Here is a 17,107-nt window from a genome sequence, read left to right on the forward strand (position 1 = left end):
TTCGAGACGCACTTCAGTGAGTTCATGTCCCCTTTTTCTCTTAACTGTTTTCAGTTTTAAACTGCGGGGGTGAAATACATGTTACTATGATTACGAATACTTTTTACATGGTATGGTTAGCGCAAGGAGGGTTACTACTTAGATCATGTGAGTGGGTAGGCGGGAACTGGAGGCCATTAATCCTCATTGTAGGACCGAGGGTCTTTAGCGGTAGATCTATCTGGGTGTAGCGAGCCCAGCCCCAGGCCCAACAGAACGGACTTCGGGGTGACTTGGTACCCGACGCAAAAATCTGCTAGGTTTGAGTCTTCCTACTGCACTTCACACATATCAATGGCCTTGCAAACCATTGGTGATCTCTTTATTTCCTTATTTCCTACATACCAGGGAAATTTTTATACTTACAAAGGTTTTACATACTCATTATACATGAACTCGCTCAACATTTTTGTTGATTTTTCAACTTACATCTATTTCAGGGAATTAGGGATCTGGCGAGGTATGTTATGTTTTCAAGCTGCGTAAGAAGTGCGATGTCATCCAAGTTTGGGAGTTGTGGCTTTTACCTGGACGAGTCACAAGTCTTGAGCTGTGTTTGTTTCATGTCTGTGGTTGTGTCTTTTGAACAATGTTTCTAGTTTGTTATGTTGCATTTTCGTTGCATGTGTCGACGTTTCAAAACAATGTTGTGGTATTTTGTTTTTAAAACATGAAGTAATGGATGATCATTAACATGTTGATGTCAACAATCTGGGTAGAGTTTGTAAGTCAGTTTTTCGTAACTGGGATTGGACTTCTAATGGGGGCCAGTGTACGAAGGGTACTCGAATTATTCTTGGGTGGAACCCAGATATATTTGATGTTATGGTTTTAAATCAGACTTCTCAAGTTATGCATGTTCAAGTTTTTTTCAAGTCTGATAAGAAGATGTTCTTTTGTTCGATAGTTTATGCTGCTAACTATTATGTATCCAGAAGGGAACTGTGGCAACATCTGTCTATGCATAAGCCGATTGTAGGAAGTAAGCCTTGGGTCATAATGGGTGATTTTAACTCAGCTCTAAATCTTGAAGATCAGTCGATGGGGACTTCGTCTATCTCGGTTAGTATGCGTGAGTTTCAGGCTTGTCTTAATGATATTGAGGTATTTGACATCAACCGTTCAGGATTTCATTTTACTTGGAATCAAAAGCCTAAGGAAGGTATAGGTTTGCTAAAGAAGATTGATAGGGTGCTGGGTAATACGGCTTTTGTGGTTGATTATCCGAGTTCTGTGGCTGTTTTTAACTCATACAGGCTTTCGGACCATTGCCTGTGCATCTTAAAGATCCCGAAAGGTGGAGAGGTTAAACGGAAATCATTTAAATTTGCAAACTTTTTGGTGTTTAAACCAGAATTTATTAAGATTGTTCAAAAATATTGGGAGACGAACATTGATGGTGTTCATCAGTTCCGAGTTGTTAAGAGGCTTCGCTTGTTAAAGTCTCCATTACGAGCTCTTTTATTTCAACAAGGAAATCTCCATCGTAAGGTTATTGAGCTTTGAACTAAACTGGATGCTATTCAGCTATGCTGACCCGTTAAACGTGGAGTAGAGAGAAATACATAATCCTAGGAAGTTAATATTTTAGATAAGCGAGCACAAGAAGCTTAAACCAAGGAGTTCTAGCCTAAAAGTTATTCTAATTAGCAAAATTTCCGAAGAGATAATTCTCTCGGTTAGATGTGGCTTTAAAGAACTCCTTCCTCCGGGCATGGGTTCCTCATATGTCGGTGAGCCATTCCTCTATCTCCCTTGGGAGGGGGAAGGCGGGCTCGTTGGCGTCGGTTTGAGGAGGTGCAACTTCCACCGGGACTTCTTGTGGATCTTCAAGGGGAGGCTCTGCTGGAATGTCATCCCATCCGGTAGGGTTGTTGACTCCAAGTGCTAGGTTCCAATCCTCTTGAGGGAGGATTGGTTCCATGGGAGGTGTTACAAGAATATCTTCGGAATGATGAGTCAAAGGCCACTGATGCTTATCAGGAGGCATGCTTGGATGAGGAACGATTCCTTAAACAAAAGTCTAAAGTGGACTGGTTGTGTTCAGGGGATATGAACACGGCATTCTTCCATTCGACGCTAAAAAACAGGAACTATAGGAGTCGGACTGATGTAATTAAAGATGCCGATGGAATTGTGTATGAGGGGGACCAGGTTCATTCGGCTCTAGTCAAACACTATGAGAAGTTTCTGGGCGGTCAGGATGAGATATCGCTAACACCCACTCGCGATTTGTTTTCTAATAAATTGCAACCTGAAGTGGCTAGTTATATGGTTCATCAAGTTACGGAGGATGAGGTGAAGAATGCTATGTTCTCGATTGGTATTGATAAGGTCCGGGTCCTGATGGGTACACTTCAGCTTTTTTTAAAAATGCTTGGTCTATTATTGGGCATGATGTGTCTCTGGCTATTATGGATTTTTTCTCTACGAGTAGAATGCTTCGTGAGCTGAATCACACCCTGATTGTTCTTGTTCCTAAAACAGCTACGCCAGCTTATGTCACAGATTATCGGCCGATTGCGTGTTGCAATGTGCTTTATAAATGTATTAGTAAGATTATTGCGGATCGAATCAAAGTGGCGTTAAATGGGATTGTGAGTGTTAATCAGTCTGCTTTTGTTCCAGGTAGGAAAATTTCTGACAACATCCTTCTTACTCAGGAATTAATGCACAACTATCATAGAAATTCGGGCCCTCCTAGGTGTGCATTCAAAGTTGACATCCAGAAAGCGTATGATACCGTGGACTGGAGTTTTCTTAAATCAACGTTACTTGGGTTTGGGTTCAATAGTCGGATGGTGGATTGGATTATGGTTTGTGTGGGTACTCCATCTTTCTCGGTTTGTGTTAATGGTAATGTTCATGGCTACTTTAGAGGCCAACGAGGGTTAAGGCAAGGGGATCCCATTTCTCCATACCTTTTCACTCTTGTTATGGAGATTTTGACGGCTATTCTGAAATGTGAGACTTCGATTGATTCTTCGTTCAGATTTCACAACAGATGTGAGCGTCAGCAGATTATAAATCTTTGCTTTGCGGATGACCTTTTCATGTTTGCTAGAGGTGATGTGAATTCGGCTAAGTGCATTATGTCTTCTCTTACCATATTCTCCAACATGTCAGGTTTAATCCCTAGTATTCCGAAGAGCACGGTTTTCTTTTGCAATGTTCCTAATAATGTTAAACAATCTATTCTTAATATTTTACCATTTGTGGAGAGATCGCTACCGGTTAGATACTTGGGGGTTCCACTAATTTCTTCAAGACTTCTCTATAAGGATTGTAATGTCCTTATTGAGAAATTGGATAGCCGTATTATGAGCTAGAGAAATAAGCTTCTTTCATTTGCAGGGAGATTGTAATTAATATTGTCGGTTCTTTCATCGATGCATATTTACTGGTCCTCTGTGTTTATTCTTCCAGCTCGGGTAATTCGTGACCTGGAGGCTAGAATGAGGAATTATTTATGGTCTCAAGATGCTTCGTTTCGAAGAGGTAAGGCGAAAGTTTCATGGAAATCTGTTTGTCTTCCAAAATTTGAAGGGGGTTTGGAAATTAGGCGTATTGGTGATATAAACAAAGCTCTTATGGCAAATCACATTTAGAGCATTATCACTAGACGTAAATCTCTCTGGGTGGACTGGGTGCATGATTACAGACTAAAGGGTAAAAGTTTTTGGGTTACTAAGATGTCGACTAATTGTTGCTGGAGTTGGCGTAAACTTCTTCAACTGCGGCCAATCATGAGAGATCACTTTAGTTCTCGGCTTGGGGATGGTAGAAGGACATCAGCCTGGTACGATTCTTGGTCGGAGTTGGGTCCTCTGGGTAATTTTTTTATCTCCAAGGACTATAACAAATGCAGGATTTAGATTGGAGGATTCGGTTGCTGATATTAACATGAATGGTTCGTGGTTATAGCCTATGGCTTGGCGTGATTTATTTCCAGTGCTTATACAATTAGATCAAGTCCATGTAGTAGATAATAAACGAGATAGTATACAATGGAAAAATGGGGATGTTGTGTCAGAAGTTTTGGCTTCAAATATTTGGAATACGGTTCGATATAGTGACTTGGAGGTGGGTGGAGCAAGATTGTCTGGTGTGCGCATTGTATTCCGAGACACGCGTTTCTCTTGTGGCTGATCATGAGGAAGAAATTATTAACTCAAGATATTATCCTTCAATGGGATTTATCGAGGAGAAAGAATATGAATATGATGTGTTGCTTGCTATGCTATGAAAACCATGATTCTCATGAACATCTATTTTTCGAGTGTAAGTATTTAGCAAAGATTTGGAATAGTGTTCGCCAAAAAGTCGGTATGTATGATGTTGTCCCTAGATGGGAGGAGATTGTCGAATGGCTTTCGGATCGTGCAAACTCAAAATCGGCATCTAACTATGTGAGCTGAATTTTGGTGGCGGCTTCGGCTTACTTTATTTGGCAAGAACGGAATGCTAGGTTGTTCAAGAATCAAGTGAGGCCTCCGGATCAATTATGTCAAATTATCATTAATATTGTTCGGTATAAGCTTATGGGTGTTTGGCTGAAGCGGACTGATAATGTGGTGAAGCTGTTGCGTGAATGGGATATCCAAGATGGTGATCGCTTAGATGATGGTGGCTGATTAGTTGTTTTGTTCTCGAGTGTTTCTAGTTCTTAGACTAGTTGTTTTGTTCTTCGTATGGTTTGTTTTTGTGGTGCTACATTCATGAGGCATGTCTCATGTTTGAACTAGTGTAGATTTCTCTACACTACTTGTTTTGGTTTGTTTGTGAATATATAGAATCACCGGGGTAACCCTTTACCCAAAAAAAAAAGTAATGGATGATCATTTTAAATTCATATAGCTTTGTTGTGATTAAGCTATGGTATTAAGAAGTCACACCAAACAAACCCACGCTTCCGCAAAGCCAGGGTGTGACATCTCTGATAATACATTTATAAGTGGGACAAAACCCGATTTTTCATTTTGATATATTTATAAGGAATAAACCTAATTATTGAAAAAAATTCTCCTTATTAATTAGGTAACTTTTATTACCACTTTTCTAAGCCTTCAGTGCTCTCCAGCTGGCTTTTATTGGCTTCACACTAAGTTACTTGAAACACGTGTTTAAAACATTTTATCAGCAGGAAATACTGATGAGTGAATCCCAGTCTAATCAAGTTTAATAAAAACCATTGTACAGTATTGAGGGCGATCTCGCAATTACATTTGTTTCCAAGTTATACCAATTACCACCCACGGTACTATCAGACCTGATTTGTGGAAATGTTACCCCTCCAGTAACAAATTTTGTATACAAAACCCCAACATACCGACGATAATTGTATCCTTACAAATACTCAATAACTGTTTAATATATAATTAATTAAGTGAGGTTTTGTAAAAACAGTTTGCAAAAAGGAGATTACTCACAAAAAGGTTTACACAAAAAGAGGATTACTCACATTGCTATTTTAGGTCTTTCCTTTGTGACTTCCTGGTTATAATCTAATTAAATAAAGAATGCACACGTGTTAGTATAATAACCTACTTTAACATTAGTTATACCTTCCCCGAGACAGAACTCCAACGACTACGTCAGGCAGAGCCTCGACAGCCGTTACGGAGCACTAGATCAATCGGGCAGCGTATCTAATACGTAGTCGGGGGTTATAATACTTACAACGAGGCAGAGCTTCGCTAATTAGGGGGGTATAATGCCCGGTATTATTATTACTACTTCAGAAATTTGAGAGAGAATCGAATTGTGAGCGAGTTGAAATGAGAGCCGAAGCCCTCTATATATAGGGTCTGATCTGAGGTTCGTCGCGCCCCGCGTGGATAGTAGCCAAAGGCTACGCATCCCGCGAGAGATGGTAGGGCGGCGGCGGTGTTGCTGAGTCACTCGGGTTCTGACGCGTGTCCTGCCACGTGGCGGCTCCTTGGGTGCGCCACTTATCTTCTCGCTCGCGGCCCGCGTAAGATGAAGACCAAGTCTTCGCGACCCGCGAGAGACTATAAAACTGATTTTTATTTGATTTTTAATTATGTAAAGGTATCTCAGACCTATTTTACGTATACGGGGTGTATTTAGGACATTTGGGGGTGTCTAAAATATGTTATGGAGGGTTGTTATATCTTGGGTATAACTCCTAGATTGTTTAATAAAATATATAATGCACTCACATTAAGTATAGTAACCCAATTCCACTTTATCCCTACGTTACGAGACAGAACCCCAACGAATTTAGGTAGAGCCTTGACATACGTTACGGGGCCCTAAATCAATCGGACAGGGTATCAGTGATCAGGGGTTAAAACACTTAAAACGGGGCAAGGCTTTATTATTATTATAGGGTTAATAATAATAAAGAAAAGAATATTTATATATAGAGAGAGAGTAGCGAATAAGAAAGAAGTGGACAGAAGAAAAAGTGAGTATCACTATTCTATTTATATATATATTTCAAACTTGGAACTCAAGACATTTCGTTCTGATATGGTACACGTGCCACCCACATAGACAATTCATATGGCTAGTCATATCTTTTAATATTATTATATTAAAATTTACGTTCACTTTATTTAAGTGAGATTTTATTATTACTATTATTATTATATTAATTTATATATTATAATTAAATTCAACTGCTTCAATTATTTGGCGCGTATAACTTCTAAAATATTACGTTTTATAAAACAATAAATATGTCATTAGAACGAGAATAATCATATCTACATTTAACCAAGTTTCATTAAAAACGGAATAGACTCAAATATAATGTATTTTTAAAATTTAATTATTAAACGGTTCCTACGTTTGCCAAAATACTTTATATTTTTACCCGTCAATTTACCCATGACCTATTCGTGTAATAACTTTATTTTAAATTTAAAAATTTTGGGAATGTTACAGTTAGTAGGTAGTGGTACCATTGGAATTGACAACTCCCGTTCCTGAGATCCTAGGTTTGTTTGGATCGAAGGAATGACCGAATTCGATATACATTGTTTAGATAAACCTTTAACTTCGTTTAAGGGTTTGTCGCCACAGTCGCAAGGCTTGAGTGTATGCATTAAAACAATACCGCATAGTGTTTGTATCAGTAAGGCATGCATTTGTTTTACAAAACATAACTTTTGATTTATTCAATTACATTGTTTTGTGCATTGTACATATGGTTTAAGTGGTCATTTTTTACTTGCCATACATGACATTTGTTTACACATTACATGATTTACATTTGACAATAGACATGGTTTTTACATAAACATTTGACAATTGGTTTAAACAAGACATTTTGGTGGTTTGTTTTGGTAAGTGATTTAAGTAACGAGGCGTGTGTAATATGATAAAAGCATGGTGGATACGCCGCTCGTACTTCCTTTATATAAATGCTTTATGGTATTACATATCGTAGCGTTATTTAAACCATTTCAAGTTAGACATAATACATTTTTACACTTATATCATATCTTCATGAAACATTGTTTTACAAACAACATATTTTGTACAAACTCATTTTACTTGGTTATTCATTTCATTATGCATTGTTCTTTTATATCATCTGATTTCTTATCACTTTTGTATGATTTATAAAAGAAAACATTTTACAAGGATCATGACTAACTTTTGTTAAACATTTTTCTTTAAAGTTATAAGTCATGAATCCTAAATCAATAAAACTTATGTATCTCACAGGCATTTTTATACTGACGTACCTATTTTCACATGTGTTTCAGGTGCTGTTGTTAGATGATTATGATGCAAACATAGGATTGGACGAGGGCCTTAGTGACATTAAAAGATGCAAGACTAGTTAATTATGTTATGTTTCCTTGTTTTTAAGACAATGTAACCTCTTATAACTTAATAAAACAAAACTTCAATTTCCATGTGTTATGAATTTATGATTCTGTTACAACACTCCCCGACGATTCCGCCACGATTTGTTGTTTTACGCAGTCGGGGTGTGACAGAAAAGTTGGTATCAGAGCTCATGGTTATAGGGAATTAGGTTATTAGTAATGCTTTGACCTAGTCTATAACCTTCCTAGGACCCTAACACAAGATTCTTGTGTTTAGATCTTAAAACAATGCAGTCACTTATCCTTAGGTGACAACCGCAACAAGAATACAAATTTCGAATCCGCTTCGAAAACCAATCATCTGTTCTAGGATGATTGATTACTAGGTTTTGAACCCTCTAAGTTTTCAAAATCTCGTCAAAGTTGGGTCTTATAATGTGAACACGTGCAATCTGGAAGGGTGGATGCATGTACTCTGAGTTTTCTGTCTAAGGCTAGAGTGTTCGTACAAATCCACATAATCGGACCAGTCACTCTTACCAGGGAACTCTTGGGGTGAATGTCCACTTATAGGCTAAAGCATGTCTTCGTGATACATTAATATGACCCGCTTACTTTGATTAGTCGCCATCTCATTTATTTGCCTTAGGTAACAAACAAATGATCACAACTTCTATGCATTATCATTCTGTTTTGATTATCCGATAAAATTTCGCTTGTTTCCTCCTATGTATTTCATTTCCTCCAGAATGTCTCTTCATCGCAGCGACACTCAGATGTCCGAGCATACTACTAAATTTGCCCAGCGAATAGGCGAAGTAGTCTTGAAGACTGTTGAATTAGCTGCTGCCATGTCTCGTCTCCAGGATGAAGCCACTCAAGAGTCACCAAAGGAAACAGAAGCCAAGACTTCACCAAAACCAAAGAAACGTAAAGCTTCAAAGAAACCCGTAGCAGTTGCACCAAAACAGGCAGGACCTAGCCAAGTGGCAGCACCACCAGCCAAGAAGCCATACAACAGAACTGCACCCTTGTGCAATCAATGTAGCCTTCATCATCATGCTAGTGTGAAGTGCCGCAAATGCCAAATTTGTAGACTTATAGGTCATACGGCAAGAGTTTGCCCAGCTGCAGCTGCACCAAATCAAGCTGGCAACAATCCTGCTCAAGCTCGTTTTTCACCGGGGTCTTGCTACAACTATGCAAGATGGGCCATTTCCGAAGGAATTGCCCAAATCTTGCTAATGCCAATCTGACCCACGGATGAGCATTTGGCTGATTATAAGATGCTGCTGCTTTGAATAATATGAATCTTATGCTTTTGTATCTTTTGTTGAACCCTGAAACAATCTGTTTTGTTTATAAATAAATTGTTGTTCACAATTCTGATGTACAAGTGTAGTTACATATGTGTATGGCATTTCCCTATAATACCTACATCAAGGAACCATGTTCTTTACAAACTACTCTTGTAATTCTCCCTTTCTTATGTTTGTTCATGATTTTCTCGAAAATTCTATATACTCGTTTCATTCTAAGAAATGAAGTACATAAGTGACATTTTGAGTAATCACTTTAAATCCTTGGTTAGATAACTAAGGGTAATTTTTCGATCTCATACCCATTACATTCTGGTTTTCATAACAACATACATAGTATAAGTTTTCAAAACGACCTTCATGATTTCAAAATATTCCATATAGTTTGAAAACATTTTTAACATAGTATATTTACTTAATATATCAAGTGCATGATTTCAAAAGCATCATTCATGTTTTCAAAAACCTTATACATAATTTCAAAATTCATCTCGCATGACTTTAAAACATTTTATAAATATACTTATCTAATACACCTATTTTATGATTTCAAAGGTATTATGTAAGGTTTCAAAAACATTAAACACATTTCTAAAAGAACCCCATGCATAGTTTTCAATAACATTTTCTCATACATTGACTTAACCTTCAAATTCTGCTTCATACGTCACCTTGGCATATCTAGCACCTCAACTTCATGAGCATTCTACCTCGTGTATCGACTTAAGCACGTCTAGTTCAAGGTTTTTGAAACTCCTCCTGCTCTTCAAATTCCAAAATCCATATGGGATCTTCTTATCTTCACAATTAGATCCTTGTGGATGTTTATTGCTCAAATCGGAATCCTTAATTGAATTCCTTGTATTCCTTAATACGTATATTACGATTCAAAAAGGACAAGCCGAATTCCTATTAAGATCTTCCTATCTTCATGATTAGATGCTTAAAATGTTTAAAGTGCCAATCGAAATCCACGGATTGGATACCTGGTGTGCTTTAAATACATGTGCACAATTAATAAACAAATTAACAAAATGATAACAAATTAAAGATCAAGATAAACAATTTTGTGGTTATGTGATTATGTGTTGTGTGTTTTCTTTTGTGATTTTAATTTCGTTATCCGAATCCTCGTAGAATTTTCCATATCTTCATATGCGGGATTCATAGTAGGATATCCAAAGGTACTACCTTATATCCTTAATGGGCTTCTACGTTATAGTTAAGTCCCTTGGATTATATAGTACCATTCCATAATTCAAAAGAGACCCCTTGAGTGGTCTAGTAAAAAAGATTGATTCAGAATCTGGTTAAGAATGGCATGTGATGATATAGTTGGACAGACTCCTTGGTAGTCTATTTAAAGAGATCATTTATTGATTTAATTAAAAGGACCCTATGGTGGTCTAGTCACAATCATCACTGGCTCGTTCGTTCTTTTCTTCCCCTACACATTATAAGATGCATTGTGTGGACTATGCATGGAATTACGTAACTATGGATGCATACATAATTATAAAATTCAGTGCACGGAAACCACAGTAAGATTTATCATGTGTAAGAACCGACAGTGGCAAAAAAACGAAGTGTAAACAATGTAATGGAGGTACGGTGGACGCACCAATGGCGCTTTATATACTTGTATATAAGTGTCCCTCTTACATTGCAAGCATAATGTTATTTAAAGTTACTAGAAGTTCAGAACCATAACCAGTGTTGTTTTATCATTTCGACTTCATGTTTCAAGCTCTCACAAGTTTCCTCTAAATAAATTTTGGGATGAAATTCCTGAAGTAGGGGAGACTGTGACATATGTGCCTCCATGGCCATCAAACAAATACCAAATCAATAAAATATTGTTTTTCATACTTGGGATTTATATAAATATGTGTATCATTTGCACATATCAATTCTTGTTCGATTTTGAGCTCTAAATCGTTTTCTGAGAAGCTATACGCGAACTGATGCGTAAACGTAATCAGTTTAACGCGACAAAAACTCTGGAACAATGAAAAGGGCTTAACATACCTCAAATAACCTTTACATAACTTAGAAATAAGTTTTGGAAGGTTTGTGTGTCGAAATCAAGTTTATTCGCTTACAGGGACTAATTTTGACAAACTGCGAAAGTATGCTGATTCGTACTGTAACAAACATTCCAGAAAATGATCATAAGTTAAACATGCCCTAAATATCCTTTACATAGCTTAGAAATAGGCTTTTAGGTGTTTGGTGCGCAAAAATAAACTTATTTGATCAACATGGACTAAAAGCGTCAAAAAGTGCATAAGTTTGCATTATCGCGCATATCTTACGTTCTGAGTATATCCGGACATCCAAGAATTTATGTAATCATTAAAATATTTTATTTTAGTGATTGGCATGAAAAAATTCCATTCGTCGTGTAATTTGGATCGTTTTTCGCGTCCGTTCGAGTTTCGGCGTAATTAACCGAACAACGCAACCATACGACCAAACGAACCGATATCCGAGAGGTTTTTGAGCATATTTCATGTTCCCTATACTTAAACTTCATTATTGAGCCTTGAAAATAGGTTAACGGGATTTAAACGCATCGAAAATGGCTTAATAGTGTTGCAGGGACCAAAACTGTCAATATTTGAAACTTTCTGGAACTGGGCATGTGGTGGCGTCACGCCACCACTATATGGCATTGCTGTGGCGTGATGACACAGCCTTATCTGGGCAGAAAATCATGATTCTTCAACAGCAGGTCCATTTTCAGCAATGGGGATAAACTTGGGTGTCTTTTTGGTAACTTTTGCAATACCGTTTGATGGTTTTGGGACACACCTAGTGTTCCAAAACCTTGTGCCCACATGTACGGTCCAGATTGAAGCTCAATTATTGAGGAACGATCCTAACGGTTCTTCAAACTCTATATAAACCCACTTGATCTTCATTCATTCCTCACATTTGCTCTCAAATTCTTCTCTAAGTTGAAGCTCTCACCTTGTGAAGCTTCATACCTGATCATTTTGGGATCAAATCTTCAAGTCTTGGACCTTTTGTAAGTTTCTTTCATGCTTGTTTTTGTATTTCATGCATGAAAGTCAACCAGTGTTTGACTTTCTGCTTTGACCTCGTTTTGGTCAACACGAAGTTCGTTTGAACTTCGCAACGTGAGCGTAATCATGATGGTCATAGTCCCTTGTGACTATACCTAACTGATTACCACGTTTATTAGGTGTAGTGACGAGTCATAGTTTCGGTCAAAATGCGTATTCATGCGTATTTTGCAACCAAACTATTCTTGGGTATCAAAACCCTTTGTTTTGATATCAAACTTGTTTTCTAACTTCGTTAAACATGTTCTAACATGTTTAACTCGTCACTTTAGGTTTAGTGCTTATATAGGGTCGTAAGATAAGCGGTCTAAACAACCGCTTAGACTTTCGAACCCGACCTGTTTGGTCGATCATTAGGATTTGACCAAACATATATTGTAACCATAGTTGTATAGGGAATAACCTTCTGAGGTTATACCTTATGGTCACTTCGTTTAGTTAGTTGTATGATAGGTAATTTATATGTCTTAGGAAAATGACCAAAATGCCCTTTTTACGCATAAATTCATTTTAAGCATATATAACCTAAATTTTTACATCTAAACTGATTAGGTAACATTATTAGACATGTTAAGGCATAAAATACTTGTCATAGGACTAGTTAGGCGGTCCGAACGCGTTTTACGCGAACGACGCGTTAAAGTAGGGTAAGCTACCTAAACGGGTCGTGATGGGTCATAAGCACTTAGGATAGGTTTCGATTTAGAATGTAGGCTTTGTTAAACCATATTACATGTGTTCCTATACTTATTTGGTTTACGAGACCACATCCGATCTCCCGATTTAGGTCCGTTTATTAACGTAGTTACCTATATTAGGTGTCGTTTGATTCCGTGATCTTCCTTGCTTTGCTTGGTTGTTATCCAAAGACTATTGAGCAATCCCAAGTGAGTACATAGTCCCCTCTTTTACTGTTTTTCAAACATTTTTGGGTGAAACACATGTGCCTACTTGTTACTTTCGTGCTTTCCATGTTTTTATATCATACTTGCTATGTTCATTAGTTCACGTATAGTACATGATTTTATCCGTGTTTTTGCTATGTATGTTCATTTTTTGCATACTTAGTATATTGTTTTACATTACATTTCATGCTCGTTCATTTATTGAATACTTAGTACATTGTTTTACATTACATTTCATGCTATGTATGTTCATTTGTTGCATACTTAGTACATTGTTTTACATTACATTTCATGCTATGTATGTTCATTTGTTGCATACTTAGTACATTGTTTTACATTACATTTCATGCTATGTATGTTCATTTGTTGCATACTTAGTACATTATTTTACATTACATTTCATGCTATGTATGTTCATTTGTTGCATACTTCGTACATTGTTTTACATTTCATTTCATGCTATGTATGTTCATTTGTTGCATACTTAGTACATTATTTTCATAAAACATGCTTACATTTTGGTATGACATTTGGTTTGTTTAAATGGGACAAAAATACATTCATTAACATTGATCACGTCGTTCGTTAGTAGGTAGTGGTACCATAGGAATTGACAACTCCCGTTCCTGAGATCCTAGGTTTGTTTGGATCGAAGGAATGACCGAATTTGTCACACCCTCAAAAAAACCACGTGCGGAGTACTACCGCAAGGCGTGTGACTGACCAGGATCCAGCCACCAATTATAATGAGTATTCAATTAATAATAGTAATAATGTTCACCAACCACAGGGTTAGTAAATATCATAACTAAAGTTCCAAAAGTTTTAAGTTCAAATAGCAGTTTAAGTAAGTAGCGGAAGCATAGGTAACATAGTTCGAACCAAGTTCATAGTTTAGGTTTATTATAGAACCTAACACACGGGTTAAGACAACCACTACACATCCCCAAGCTGTAAGCTCCTGAATCACTGGTTACCTGCAAAGCATGCAGTAGGGTATCAACATAATGTTGGCGAGTTCACGAGTTTGTCCAGTTTTTAATTCCAAAAACTTGTTTCAACAGTTAATTTACTCATTTATACCATGCCAAGGGGAGCTACCCCTTAAGTAAGCTACTAAACTGGTTTACAATACCGAATACTATGCGACCGTACGTTTCCGTAGAGTGCCCCGTTTGTCAATGTTCTATCATCATTGACGGTTTGCCAGAGTCTATTAGTTCACTCCCGATCCCATATGCGAGCACGGTGTGAGGCTGGTGAGACCTAAATAACGCTATCAACTAATAACCCGTTCACCTGGCCCCGGCGACTAATCGATATTAAGTAGTAGGGACTTGAGTGATAGAGTTTCGTTTAGTATTGCTTGTTGCATCCAATATAAATAGTAATTAACTAAAGGTCCCGCATAAGGGGAGAAAAGTAGGTTTGTATCCCTTACAAAGGGATAGCGTTGTTTAAGTTCTGTTTCCCAACCACCGGGAACGTATGCTTTAAAAGTTGTGAACTCACCTTGGGTTGCTCGACAGATTAGTTTACTTGGTCAAGCACGCTGGTCACCACGTCCTAACATGGTTACCAGTACGGGTCAGGTTTGGGTACAGGAAAGTCACGTATATTCTACACATAACTAACACATAGCATGCATACAGTTATCCATTAAGTTATTGGGCCCGTTCTAATCCTTATACAGTTGATCATAACAACACATAGCAACAGTTAGCACAGATACCAAGCCCAAAAACACGTTGTCACATATGGCGGCCCAATAACTGAGTCGGACAGCCCAATCGAGACTAGGTGGTCTCGACTCGAGAACATGCGGTCTCGAGTCGCAACCAAAGGGTCTCGGGTTGCCAACTGGAGGTCTCGAGTGGTGCATATATGAGTCGCAACCTTGGAGGTCTCGAGTCCAGTCTCGAGTCGAGATCAGGAGATCTCGATTCGAGATCTTGCTGGTCTCGAGTCCCTGATGTCTGCTGCTTGGTCTTGAGTTGTCACGTAGATGGTCTCGAGTCGAAACTGGGGGTCTCGACTTACTTGTATGATGAGGAGATCCTTCTAGGACCTCTGATGTACTATCCAATAGAATTGCAATACCATGATTTTATGTACTATCCAATCAAAATGCACAAACATGTTCCCTTGTCTAATTCCTAAACAAAACGGATCAAACAAAGCATTTCCAAACATTCATATGAATATTCAAACTGTTCTTCCTTAGGGTTTTCATCTTTTTTTAATCAACATGTTCATCCTACACATAATCATGCATTCTGTGAACAAGAATCATAACACATAATTTAGATACCAAGGCAAATCTTGTAAGCCATCATCAAACAAAACATTTGTTCCATAATATCTAGCATAAATCGGATAGTCATAAAGAATCCTAACTATCATTCTTTTACCACTCAAAATATCTTAGCAAGACATTATCATACAACATTTCACACTTTTCACAAAAGAGAATATTGTTCATCTTAGACATTTGGAACCAAGCATGTACATTACTCATCAAGCACACACCTTTGTCATATATTATCATCATCATACATCAAACTATTCACACAAATGAGCACTCTTTGCATAAAATATTATCTTGTTCAAAAGAAACAACTAACCGATTGTTGTGTGACACAAAGGTGTGCAAGAAGGTGATAAAGTGGAGCCTTCGAGTGATGATTACAAGCTGATCTGAAGGTCCTTTTGTTGCAGGTTGGTTCCGAGTAGAAGGGAGGAGGATGATGGTGGAACTTTAGGGTTTTCTAGTGAGAGAAAGTGGATGAGGTGAGAGAGGGAGAGAATGGAATGTTTGGGATTTGAAATGATGATTGCTAGTACACCAAAGAGGAAAGTTGGCTAGCCTTATAGAGGTTTTATACCCATTTCGAGTGGTGCACCCTAAAGGGATTCCGAGTGGGCTCAAGGAGGGGCGCGGCCCAACGGCCCAACTGTTCACTCGAGACCGAGTGGTCTCGAGTCGGGTCCTAGTGGTCTCGGCTCACTAATATACACACACACACACACAGATATATATATATATATATACTACATACACATAACTTAATACAAGGATCACATAGCACACCAAGATAATTAACAGACTTTCATTTAAAACGTATGTACACATAATGCTATTACAAGAAGGTTGCTCTGGAAAACCTAGAGTGTCACATTCGATATACATTGTTTAGATAAACCTTTAACTTCGTTTAAGGGTTTGTCTCCACAGTCGCAAAGCTTGAGTGTATGCATTAAAACAATACCGCATAGATGTTTGTATCAGTAAGGCATGCATTTGTTTTACAAAACATAACTTTTGATTTATTCAATTGCATTGTTTTGTGCATTGTACATATGGTTTAAGTAGTCACTTTTTACTTGCCATACATGACATTTGTTTACACATTACATGATTTACATTTGACAATAGACATGGTTTTTACATAAACATTTGACAATTGGTTTAAACAAGACATTTTGGTGGTTTGTTTTGGTAAGTGATTTAAGTAACAAGGCGTGTGTAATATGTGACACCTGTGTCACTTCAACCATCAAACAAATACCAAACCAATGAAATATCGTATTTCATACCTGGGATTTGTATAAATATGTGTATCATTTGCACATATCAATTCTTATTCGATTTCGGGCTCTAAATCGCTTTCTGGAAGGCTATACGCGCCCCGATGCGTAAATATAACCAGTTTAATGCAAAAAACACTCCGGAATAGTGACATAGGCTTAACATACCTTAAATAACCTTTACATAACTTAGAAATAAGTTTTGGAAGGTTTGGTATGCCGAAATCGAGTTTATTCGCTTATAGGGACTAAATTTGACAAACTACGAAAGTATGTCAATTTGAACTGTAACGAACATTCTGGAACTTGATCATAAGTTAAAAACACCCTAAATATCCTTTACATAGCTTAGAAATAGGCTT

At 37.6% G+C, this 17,107-nt stretch overlaps 1 protein-coding gene across 1 annotated transcript; it reads left to right on the plus strand.

Moving 5' to 3' along the window:
- Positions 1–1,038: 1,038 nt before the first annotated feature.
- Positions 1,039–3,647, plus strand: LOC110942954. Its single transcript, XM_022184715.1, has 4 exons — positions 1,039–1,525; positions 2,087–2,389; positions 2,527–3,354; positions 3,466–3,647. The coding sequence occupies exons 1-4, from the start codon at positions 1,039–1,041 to the stop codon at positions 3,645–3,647; spliced, it is 1,800 nt and encodes a 599-aa protein (XP_022040407.1).
- The last annotated feature ends 13,460 nt before the right edge of the window (positions 3,648–17,107 follow it).

Source organism: Helianthus annuus, chromosome 5 (assembly GCF_002127325.2).
Source record: "Helianthus annuus cultivar XRQ/B chromosome 5, HanXRQr2.0-SUNRISE, whole genome shotgun sequence".
Taxonomy (NCBI): domain Eukaryota; kingdom Viridiplantae; phylum Streptophyta; class Magnoliopsida; order Asterales; family Asteraceae; genus Helianthus; species Helianthus annuus.

Coding starts and splice junctions, on each gene's coding strand:
- LOC110942954 (XM_022184715.1), top strand. CDS start 1,039: ATGGGTGATTTTAACTCAGCTCTAAATCTTGAAGATCAGTCGATGGGG. Junction 1,526..2,086: donor TCAACAAGGAAATCTCCATC/GTAAGGTTATTG, acceptor GGTTGTGTTCAG/GGGATATGAACACGGCATTC. Junction 3,355..3,465: donor TATTGAGAAATTGGATAGCC/GTATTATGAGCT, acceptor TTATTCTTCCAG/CTCGGGTAATTCGTGACCTG.